Here is a 12,510-nt window from a genome sequence, read left to right as displayed (position 1 = left end):
GCATTTCTACGTCAAAAGGTAAACACTATGTGCGCACACGTTGTATTTTTCCCATAGTGGAACTCAGTCAAAGCCTTCACAGATGACCAACAAGGAGGAAGAGCACAAAGTCCCAGCTTAGCAGAAAACAAGCTGTTTACCTGGCAGGTCTAGATTTTGTTAAGGTACCAAAGCTCATGCTGGTCCCTATACCTGTTCGGTGATCCATGAAAGCATGTCCATAAATATGGCTGCACATCCAGCAAGTGTGACTAAGCACAAGGAACAGATGTGAAAGTAGAAAGGCATCAATTGTCTATACATTATGCGGAGAAAAGCAATACTCTGAAACGATGCTTTCTCACCTGTGTTTACCCTCACAGTACTTCCTCTTGCATTTGATTACCAGTATCAAAGCTCAGTATCAAATGGCAAATGTTTAAAGAATGTATTTATGGAGGACTGAGAAGCACTGCTACTTGTACGGCTTCCTTAATTTTGAAAAATAAGCAGTTTTTCTATACCTCCCTCACATATCTTATGCAAAAAAAAACCAAAAACCAAACCAAAAAATCCTCATATTTTGTAACCTTAGCAAAATAAAATCCCTCCTACCTTTGAACAATCCTACGGGGAAATAGAAAGGAAAAAAAAATCTGGAAAAGATGTCTTCAGTACTTCTAAGGCTGCTTAACAAAAACTTGGTATCAAGAAGGATACATGTAAAACACCAAGCAGAGTTCATCTGACTGTTCTTTTGTACAAAATGAAATGCTGAAGGTATTCTAGTAGATTCACGTATGATAAGATTTATTAAACAGTAAGGAAGAACTTTGTTCCCATTTAATATACTGAATGACCTAAGTGCAGGCAGCAAAAACCTTTCATCAGAGGGATATTACAAAGAAACTGATTTCAAATGCAAAACAGCAGCACTGGTACAAATGTGTTGGCTGCACTGTGCATGCTTTGTTATAACAGGTTACAACAGCAGCTGTACCAACGCAAACCTAAAACCTCAGCCATGTATAATTGAACACTTGCTGCAGTTAAGGTAGGGCAAGTCTAAAATAAACACACCACAATACACCACTTTAATATAATCTCTGCAAAACCCTCTCTAATTTCTCCTCTCAAGAAAGCACTGCTGAGGTCACTTGGCTTCTGTCTCCATCCCAAACTCTCAGCAATTCCAGTCCTAACAAAGCACTTTGGTGCATGATGCAGGGGAGCTGGCCAAGAGCCTGCAGCCGACTCCCGCCTTAGCTCCTTGTAACAGAAGGAAAGCATGGAATGGTCACAAAAGGGGGGGAAAAGAGGGGAAAGAAAAATAATTACCAAGTAAAGGAGAAAGAAAAAGAGATTTTACAAATCCCAGTTAAGCGGAGGCTGCACGTAGAGTAAGAGAAATCAAGCACACCTACATGAAACAATTGTACAGCCACTTAGCCGTGCATCCCCAAATCATAGCGGTGCCACATGTCTCAGCCCTTCCTTTTAAACTTCGCTCTCTGGGCTACATCTCAGACAATAAGTCCTGCCGGGAGAGGAAGAAAGGCACAAAAATCCAGGAGGAAATCTTCCTCAAGCCTTAGGTTACAAATTTCAGACGAGCATCATGCCAGGCAGATATGCTGGGCCAAGGCAAGAAGAAAAGCCACAGCCGCACCGGTAAAGAAGTCTCTCTCCTTGTCGGCTCTGCTCCCATTAGGCCCTGCGGGTGACACGAAGAGGCTCCTGGGTGCCTGTTGCCATGGTGTGGTCTCCTGTAAGGGGATTAGGGGGGGCCGGCACAGGCAGCAGGCGCGGGGAGGCCACTCCGCAGATGTGGCAAAGGTGACCTTTCCAGAAAGAAAGAAGTCCTTCCTCTTCCTTTCCTACAAGTTTAATGAGACCCAGACATTAAATGCAGCGGGAGAGAGCGAGGCATCTTCCAAGAATGCTTCTGAACCACCCTTGGGGACAGGTTGAGGGCAAAGGCAGGTACACACAACAATTCTACTCCATGCTGCCGCATCCCATCTTGCAAGTTAAATCTTTAAGTAGCACCTATTCTGTTTCATTGGTCTTCTAATTAGTTAGCTTTGAACATTGTTTTATTGCAGATCAGCTGGAGCACAGTTAGTTTTGTTGACTCAGGGTCCTAGGGCAGAGGAACTTCTATCTGTTCGAGCAACCCCTTGAAGTTACCAAATTTAAAACAGCTCAATAAACTGATTAAGTGGCTTAGAAATGGCACTTTGTCTTCCGTAAACACCACAGCAATGTTGTAAAGTTGTTGGTTAGATGCTACAGCATGTATTTACAAACACAAGTACATGCATTTGTAAGCACCATGGTATATACCATGGTATATATTTCATCTATTGATAGACATGCAAAGCAAGTAATCAACTTGTGCCTAAATCAGCAGCATCCCAATCAATATAGGCAATAATTATACAGAAAAAATAATTCTCTGCTGCTTTAAAGCCTCGCCCGATATTCTGAAGCTGTAAGTAACAATGAAAGAAAATTGCCTGCTGGCTTCTCCTTTGCATAGATGCCACTAACTTACTTCCCAACGTCCAGCAGAGGGGCTGGATTAACAGGTTCTGTCCTCTGTTAGGTAGGAGGCTACTGGTAAAATGCGTATTGCTTAGTCTCTGGTAGGAGAGAAGTAATCCCAGAGAAGCAGATTACTGTAAACAGAAGATCGAGCATGCAAAAGGTGGGGGAAGGGTTGTTTGTACAAATCTGTTAAACAGCTCCATTAACAACACAAATCCTGGTTTAAATTACAATTAACCTCCAATGATCAACTTTCTTCCTGCTGCTTTTTCTATCTACTACTGCACACAGCAAAAAGATTGTGAAGGAACGACAGAATTCAGGGCACGTAGTTACCAACAGCACCAAACAATTCTTACATAGGTATTCTCCGTAACTGCTTTCCAATAGGAAAAGCAGGTGGAGGAGCATGTCAGGAAATATTTGAAACTTCTCACCTCTTTTCACGTGCTTTGGAGTACTGGTCTTCAGAGCTGCATAATTTCCTTCTAAATCAGAGCCCAGCCAATGCCCCAAACCACTGACCTGGCTGCAGCATGTGACTGCTACCAAAAAAGATCTCTTCAACAACACCATCTTGCTGGCCCAACCCCAAACTGACCCTCTCTCCTTGAACACCATAATTCAGTTATTTTCCACTGTAGGAAGGTCTTGATCGTAAAGCCGGGAACTAGAGACGCCTGGCTTTCAGTGGCTGCCCATGGCACGCAGCAGCCTATTAGTCGATTTATAATCTACTGTCTGTAAGGCATGTAGGATAAAGGGTTAAAATCCTAATTGCTCTGGTTATGAAGCTCTCCTGCTGATTTTGACCTATTTAAAATCCAACCTACAAAGCACAAGAGACACTCAATTACTGAGCTTACCAGGGAGAACACTATATTTGCTTGGAAAACAAGCCTGCGGACACAAATAATCCAAAAGATAAAAAATAAATGCATGGAAATGAAGTATCAAGGAACAGAATCCCATAATCTGTTTCCTTTACCAAACTGGCATGAAGGCAAAGAATTCTGAAGAGATTTTTTTGTTCAGCCCAAGCACGCAGCTAAAGCCATGTCTCCACTGGTCTTAAGCGAAACTGTATGTCTGCATGCTTCAAATAATTCCAGCACAATACCCATGTGTTTAGAGACACTCCCCAAGATCAGAAAGTTGAATTCAATACTTAGCCACTCGCAAAGTCACAGGAGAGAGCTTGGACTGTAATGCAGTGAACTTTCTGCTCAGCGCTGCTATTCGAAATCCCAGCCCTGCTGAACCGGACCCAAACGTCGGCAACATCATCTGCAATACAGGTGCGCTCTACCTGCGCTGCAGCATCAAGTTTCCCCGCGCAAGTGTTCATTTTGTAGGCACCACACCCCGCTTCGTTTTCCAACTGCCAATTAGCAGAACATCCCATTACTTGGTCAACAATTCTACAAGTCTAACCAGTTTTGTTATTAATATTTTTTTTAAAATCAGAAACTTAGGGTAACTTATTTAGATGCAAGTTTTACTTAGGGGCAATTAAATGCTGGCTTTTTCTGAGCATATTGCTTTAGCCTTCCATTGAGATTCTGGTCTTTACTTGCAAGGCCCTACCCAAAGCCTCATTGTTTGAATCCTGGATTTGCAAAGCCCTCCCCTGCCTGCTCGCTCTCCCTACAGATCACAGCTTGTCTAACAGACACCTCATACCGTGCAGCCGAACAGGCTGCTGAATTTCACAGGGGTAGCATTCTCCTCACTCTACTGTAACCACAGTCTCTGCTATTAACGTTTCAAAATCTTTTGTTTTGCAGGACCAGAGATGCTTAACTAATTCAGTTTCATTTTACTGCTAAACAATTTATAGGTGAATGCTATGTGGAGGAGCCTGGGGTTTGCAGAAAAGCGTCAGCCATTAAGAAGTATGTTTTTATAAAGGGGTCAAGCGAGCCTGCAGATGGGACAGAGCAGTGTAGCCCAAAGGTGACAGCAGGCTTAATGATGAGATCTTGTTCAGTTTTCACTGAAAAACAAAACAGCTGCATGAGGATCGAAAAAACTTGTTGAAAGAAATATGTTCACCAGACCGGGCGTGAGATGCCTCTCTGGAAACAAACCACTCCTCCCCTTTCCCCATACTCCAATATGCAGATAGAAACAGATAGGCTGAATGAATACAAGCTCTGAGTGAGTTAAGCCTTAATAATGCATTGTGTAACAGATTTTTATCCTCACATCTAAATCAGGGTAAGAATCACCCTCCTCTTTTTTGAAAGCTGTGATTAAATTAGAATGAACGAATATGAAAAACATGGCAAAATCTGCTTCTATTATTTATATGATCTGTGCTATTTTCATACTGCAAAGAAACCAGGAGGGAGGAGCGAGAACTTACCGAAAGTAGAAAAAGCTGTCGTTTGAGCAGCGATACCGTTTCACCATGAACCCCAGAGCCATGGCTACCCGCTTCCCTGCAACGTGCTGGAGCCCATTCTGAGCAAGCACACAACGGATCCCATGCTCATCTACCACTATCTGATAATGCCATAAAATGACTTTTAGTAAAGCAGGAGGATTCCCACGTGGCAGTAAATCCCAACAGGGCAAAACCCTCCCAGCTGTCCGCAGAGCTTTACTGCAGTCACTGAGACCATATGCAGCCAGTCTCAACCATCTTCACTCCCTCACCATAAACAGAACTGGGGAGAGAACTGTCGTTCCGCTTGGAAAGACTTTCAAATTCCTGGCCGCAAACTGAAAATATTAATTTGGTCTCTCCTTTTCCTTAAGTCTTTTCTCATGATTTTTTACATATTTTATATATTACTGACACTGAGAAAATGTTAGAGACGAATGTGTGGCTTGAAGAGCTCAAAGAATGCAGTGGGAAACAGGCTAGAAAAGCTGTGAAAGATGATATGGTAACATGGTGCCAGATTGCCTCATGGCAAGAGCTGTCGATAACCTGGTGAGATGCCATACTGGCCACACGTCTGAAGAGCTTCATTCACATCTGGCGTGTGTCACAACTAAGCAGAGTCTAAGCGTTCTCATGTTAGTGCCTTGTGAAGACAAACCATGAGTTTTCAAGTAAAACAGACCGCCCAGCAAACAGCCTGAACCTGGAGTAATAGAAGTGATACTGACTCTCGAGAGGTTGTGGATTCATATAGGACACCTGGATGCTGACCCATGGTAGACTTGTTTCTGGGTGGGCACCGCAGCTCTCTCCTCTCCCCATCCACTAACCCAGTCACACTGGAATGAAGTTTAAAAGCCAGAAAAAGTATGTTGGCCAATGGCTTTCTGCTGAAACAGAAAATCTGATTACGAAAAAATCTGCAACTTATCTCCATCACCCTTTCCTACAGCATTCCTGAACCCTTTCTATTTTAAATCAGCTCTGAACAGACAGCATCCAGACTCTGCCACCATCTGGAACGGCATGCAGTGTTACAGTATCCCAAATCTTGATGTGCACCAGGAAAACTAATCATGAATTACTCCAGAATTCTGAAGATATTTATCTAGAAACATCTCCTGTTTCTTAACAGGACCCAAACACCTCAAAAACATGAGAAAAGCAACATGACAGCAGCCTCTATTTCCTTCTAATCCTTGCAGGGCTTTAATTTAAAAAGCCATATGATACTTTCTTTGAAGGCAGGGCTCTTGTATTTGTCAGAGCAAGAAAAGGTAGACACTATCAGGCAACCTAGCCCTGAAAACCTGTATAACACCATGACATCACCTAGCATCACCTGCTTAAAATGGGAAAGGGTTGACTCACCGGGGTAGGACAGGAAAGTTTTTACTGCAACAGATCAAGACTCATACAAAAAGCAGGGAGAGCAGAAGGTGAGAGAATGGCAATTCCCTCTCATGAATTAAGAGTCAGCTGCTATGTGTTACCTTCCTTCACGCAGAAACAGTTGTCCCTGATTTCACCCATTGGAAAAATCCCAAGCAACACCATAATTCTAAACACAAATCAACCATCCTAGCCTCCTCTTTCCTTCAGCCCATCTCCTCCCAGTATACTAATCTGTTCCTCATCTTCAGTGCTTCATTCCCACATGGTTTCCAAGTTGTTTTTCCTGCTATTCTACCCACCCATTGCATTTTTCGGGCACCCTTAGATACAGAGAGAAACATATGGGAGGGAAGGGAGAAATTATTGGCAAGTTTCACTTTAAAGTGGAACTGAATTTTCTTTATAGTTTTATTTATAAAATACCATCAGAAAAGTAATATCTCTAACCCTAAACTTTCAAAGTTGGTACATTCAATTGGTGCACCGTCTGATTGACCACAAATGCAAAGAGAACTCCATTAATCCTTCAATCTTTCCAACAAAAGGTAACTACAAGGTTGAGTAGTGCTGTTAAGTTCTTTTTGGAAAGAAAGCATATCAGCAATTTGTGACCCTCACCTGCAGCACGAGGCTTCAACCAGCTTGAGGTGAGGCTCATGCTTTTGAACAGCAATACTCATTTGTGCAAAGATTTATCTCCAAATAAGCTTCAGCTCAGCTTGCTTTCCACACAGCTTGGCTACTCTGAGATGATCTCCCTTGCCTCCAAACTGGGCCCTCTGTTCACTTCAGCACACATACCTCCGGAAGGAGGAAGGTCACATGGACTGGTTATTGAAAATGCTTTACTCCATTAGTAGCAAGCGACTGCATCAAGTCACAAAACCCCCAAAACGTTGTCCCATGTCCGGCCTTACAGACGCAAGATACATTGCTATAAGGCTACTGTAGCAGGCCAGACTAGGAGGGTAAGTAAAGAGCAACCACCGGCTTGTCCCTGTCTAACATCCTGCACATCATCGGCTTGCCAGGGCTCCGTCCCTAAAACCTCTGCCTTGACTCTGCCACTGGAACTTCTCAATTTATTTGCTCCTGGATCCTCCTTTTTAAATCCATGCCAAGGAGACCTGAGAGGACTGACAGAACAGACCAGCTATGCTCAATGCCATCACTGCACACATTGGATTTTATGCTTTGCAAGCAATCTGAGAAAATCCATGTTTCATTCAGGTCTAGTTAACAATTCATGCCCACACCAGCAGTGAGTAGAGGGGGATCTGGTTTTAAAGAGAAGGTGGCTTTGCTGTGTATAATATCACGTCCCAAACCAAAGCTGTGGGGATTAATTACAGCTAAATTTTTTGGCTTTCCCGGAACAACCCCATTTCCCTTACACTGCAAAAGGAAGCATTATCAGTCCACGTTCACCATGAGTACCAATTTAAGGAAAGACAAATACATTATTCACAGCAAGACATTTTTGCATTACAAAACTTCAAGCAAAGCTGGTTGCAAACAATGGTAAAAATAACAGGTATTTTATCACACTGCAGCGTTATTTAATATGCTTGTGCTCACTGAGTTGCTTTTTACAACCATCTTGCAACTCCCTGAAAATAGTGATTTATAACAAAACTTGACTCAAAACAGACTGAGTGGACACTACTATGACTACAGGAGCAACATCATTCATATCATTAGTCATATTTGGTAAGCAGCAGTCTTTTCTGTTAATGTTAGGATGTAACAAGACCTCTAACATCCGAAGCCTTACTATCTCCATGATTTTATGATGCTGCTTTTCAGATGGAGAAGACAGCACCGTTGATTAAAGCAGCACAGCATGAAAGATACAACTAATGAATTCAACTCAGCTAAAGGAGAAGGGAAAATGCACTAAACAATGTAAAATCTCAGAAGCCTGCCGTGGCCTTAAGTACAGGGCAACCTATTTTTCACTCAGTCTAGTTCTCCTGCTGGGCTACTGGGGAATGTAACACAGAGTAATGTTTAATGAAAACAGTCTAGAGACTTTACAAATAGTTAGGAAAAACTGTGTTTACAAGCTTTTGCTTGCCTCATATACAATTCATTCCCAGCCTAAATTGCCAGCCAGAAACTAAACAAGCAAGACCACACCAAGTGGGGCACTAAGATGGTCAGAAGTTACTGAGTTTTCCATATTCCTGAAAGAAAGGCCATCTGTTCATTGTAGTAATGCTGCAGTAACTATTCAATTGACTGACATTAGCAGGGATTCTTAAAGTACCTGAACTGCACCGTACGTCTCTGTGCTTCGCCAGTGCTAGCTGAACTGATCTGCCTGTACCGGCATGATCCCTCATACTGGCCTGCGGATAAGTATTGCATGCATCAAGGCAAATTTCTCTAAAGCTGACCAGTCCAGTGGTTTTGTATCGTGAAATTTGAAGCGTGCAGCTTATTTGAAACAGATGCAGAAAAGGGTAGTTGAATCCATATGCTTAACCTCAACTTTTCATCAGCTGTTAAAAGCTGTAAGTTTTCAGTCCTGTGTCAGTGGTACAGAGAATACTAAATAACTTCTAACATACTCCAGTCAGCCCAAAACCCATCCATCTGCCAGTTTAACAGTTAAATCCCCTTCCTTGCTCTCATTCTGTGAGTGCATATGCATACTGTGTGTAGATTTTGCAGAATGCCTCTGGATGAGGAGAGATCCTTTTGGGAGAATCACTGAACCCTACCTGTCATCAGCATTGCGGAGAGATGGGAGACGGAAACTTGTGTTCCTGTCCAGCTTTGACTGACTCTTTGTCCTCTTGATGGACCCTTTCAGACGTTTACTGAAGAAGCCCTAAAACAAGAAGTTGCAGAAGTGAAACACGGAAACTGATGCCAGTAATAAATCAATTAATGCACTGTCACTGAGTCCAAGCTCAGCAGTGATTCCTGGTGACGATTGCAGAACGTGCTGTACTGGGATTCCTCTCAGCCAGAAGAAAGGCAGGGCTAGACTGGTAATGACAGTTCCAGTATATGATAGCTTCAAATTGCAATAATTAGCACTGCTCACATTACAGGTGCATTTCAACAAATTCCAACTAATACAAGAGACCCAAACCCCCACAATTATAATTTAATAAGGAGTAGTCTTAGATATCAGTGTTTCTTCCTACCCCCCCTTTACACACCATGTTTTTAATTCTTGGTCAGATTAAGAGTACAAGATGTCTTTTATTATGATCTTCTAATGCACCCACAGTTGTTCCCAGGTTGTCCTTTTTTATTTTGATATAGCAGGTAAGCCTTATAGTAATTTGTAATTTCAATAGTCTCAATAGCCAGAATTTAAAATTTCAAAAGATTTCACATACTAGTGACTTTTGATACCAGTCCTGGTATTGCTTTGAAGCAAAACTCAACTCAAACAATCTACCTGTGATCTAAAAATACTAAACCTCCAAGTAACTCTTCTTATGAACTACAATTGTTCACCAAACAATTGCAGATGAAAGACATTGTTAGTTGGAGAGAGCCTCTGGGGATCATCTAGCCTGCCTCCTGCTCGATTTGGGTGTACTACCAGCACTAGGCCAGCCTAACTCTGATTTTGTCTAGCTAAGTCTCAAAAACCTTTGGTGACTGAGATTTTACCACCTCTCTGGGAAACTCAGTCCAGTGCTGCATTACCCTTCCAGTGAGAAAAAGTCTCCTTGTGTTCAACAGAAACCTCCCAAGCAACAGTTTGCAGCTGCTGCCTCATTATAGCATCTGCCACTACAGGGAAAAGTTTGGCTCCATCATCTTTGTAGCTCCCCTCTCTGTTGCAGCAGGCTGCCTTATATCATCCCATAGCCTTTTCCTTCCCAGATAAACAAGCCCTCAGCCTCTCCTCATAGTTCTCTCCTTGTACATAGTATCAAGAGCTACTGCTGTATTACCAGTAGCATAACATAAGTACATCTGACCACTGACATACAAAGGGGTGCTTGCATCTGTACGTGTGCAGAAATCACAGACATATTTCAACACCCACATTTTGATTTTCTCCTATAGCCCTTTAAATTACTTTGAGCATAATACGCATTTTAAATAAACCATATTGTGTCAAAATATTTCCAGGGCTTGCAGACATAGGTGCACATACATTCTTTGGCATGATCAAAGCACATACAGAGGTTCTTAATCCAGCAGGATTAAGCAACATTTTACTGGCCGAATCTGTTCTGCTCCTTCAGAGAACAGCTGCGCAGAGCCACTGTACCCCATGCACTGCTGTCAGGAGATTTACCAAATGTGAGTGAAACCACGCTTGTTAAGAATATTATAGATTGTTTATAGGTTGGTAGAATTTGCTCAAAGTGAATGTTCTTTTGGCGTGGACTGAACCAGTAGGTCTACAGCCTTACTTTAGTAAAGGTCTGGTGACAGTGATAGCCAGCTAGGGCCAGGCCTCTCTCCCACCATCTGTGTTTTGCTAGGACAGAAGTTGAGTACAGCTAATTTTGGACACATTCGCAAGGTAAGCCTCCACAAGCTTGTCTGGGACAGGTGACAGATGTTGCCCACAGCTGCCCCCTGTAATACTGAAATCAGCAAATTGGAGACAAACAAGGTCTCCTGTTCTCTCCCATGCAGAACACTGACAAAGCAAGTGTGTTTTATTTGTTCCATGTGACTCAGCCAGGCTGAAGTATGAGACTTGTTCATCTCTCAGGCTCAAGAATTAAGCCATCACAACACAAAACGACTTTATCTGTAATCTTTAGTCTGAAAAATCTTACATCTTTTTCACCTCTTCAGGAAAAAAATGATGTTTATCTATGATTGGACAGGGTGTTACATAATTTAATCCAGGCTCCCTTTCCCTGAAAAGGTGATCTTTTGAGGTCCCTTCCAACCTGTGCTTGCTCTATGATTCTACAGTATTCAAAGGAAAGGGCTATCAGCCTCCTCTCATCAGTGGCTGCCAGGTTAATTGTTGGAAAAGAAGCTGCTTCTGAACAGCAAAGCCCCCATTTGGTCAGGTGCAAGACATACACCGCAAGCATCTCGAAACCAATTTTCTAGTCTCAGATTTGGCTTTCTCTTCCCATACTTTCAGTGCTCCTTTTAAAACAAAATGTATCCTCTTCCTTTTAAACAAGTACACACTTCAGTTCCCCTCTACCATTCCTCATTCTGTTGTTCTTGGTCCCTTTAGATTCAGTTAGTCCCTCTTCTTCCACAAAATTCACTCCTGAATCCCAACTCTGCTTGAAACTGCACAATTCCCTTATCTGTAGACATTGGTAGGTGGGTTCTGTCCTCACACTCGTTCTCACTCTGCTTCTTTTGGTGAATGGCCAAGTGAGTCCTTGCTTAGCTGTCAAATGTTAAAAAAAAATATTCAACCAAATCCACAGTTCCTCAGGCCCACACCCATGACATCTTCAGCAAACACATACAGCAAGATGGCCTGTCTCCACTCTTCCACTGCGATTTGGATGGTGATATATTACTGAAAGCCTATCCATACCTGATGATGGCTGTAGGATCTTTCTAGCACATGCAGATCATCCTCTCCCAAATACTTGTGTAGGAAACAACCTGCTCACACACACCAGAGCCTGACACATGCCTGTCCATGGGCAGCACAGAGCAATTGGGATGCTCTGTGGGATGGTGCTACAGGGGACAAAGGAAGAGGAAACCTGTTCTCTGCATCTGAAGGGACTGCTACACTTTAGGCTGCCCTTCAATTTCTGAGGCTTGCCAGCCAGCAGGCTCCTCAGGGGTGAAAGCTGCTATATCTCCTGTAATAGGAAATAAAGTAGAAAAGAAAAGCCTTGATATCTAGATACTGCAACACCCTCTGCGCCCCAAATCTACATAGCGTGCTGCGGGAAAAGGTACTGTCAAAAGGGAAGCAGTGTTTTTAGCTGTGTGTGCCACTCAAACTCTACCCATGTTCCTGCACTTTTCTTGGTCTTGGTATTGAAAAAGTGCCTTTGGAAAAAAACCGTGATCAATACAGGCTCTTGGGCTTCTCTTGGGGCTAATTGCTGCAGTTCAAGCAGAGAACGCATAGCACTTTCAAAGGCACTTTCATATATTCTGACCTCTCAGCACAAAAGGTAACAAACCCAACTACACGGATTCAGATCTGGTGGACCCTGGCTTCATTCCAGTACCTCTCAAGCTACTCAGATTGCAAACACAAAAACCCGTGG

General features: G+C 42.8%; 1 protein-coding gene across 3 annotated transcripts in view; it reads right to left on the bottom strand.

Moving 5' to 3' along the window:
- RASAL2 (RAS protein activator like 2) overlaps positions 1-12,510 on the bottom strand; it is a 191,748-nt gene that overhangs the window by 33,518 nt on the left and 145,720 nt on the right. For all 3 annotated transcript variants that reach the window (XM_064454460.1, XM_064454461.1, XM_064454462.1), the window contains exon 5: positions 9,043-9,152. In XM_064454460.1, the coding sequence (XP_064310530.1) occupies positions 9,043-9,152 (110 nt within the window). The remainder of the gene's footprint in view (positions 1-9,042; positions 9,153-12,510) is intronic.

This window comes from Phalacrocorax carbo, chromosome 6, assembly GCF_963921805.1.
Source record: "Phalacrocorax carbo chromosome 6, bPhaCar2.1, whole genome shotgun sequence".
NCBI lineage: Eukaryota > Metazoa > Chordata > Aves > Suliformes > Phalacrocoracidae > Phalacrocorax > Phalacrocorax carbo.
The sequence above is the reverse complement of the archived record's forward strand: the minus strand, read 5'-3'. Positions and strand labels throughout refer to the sequence as shown.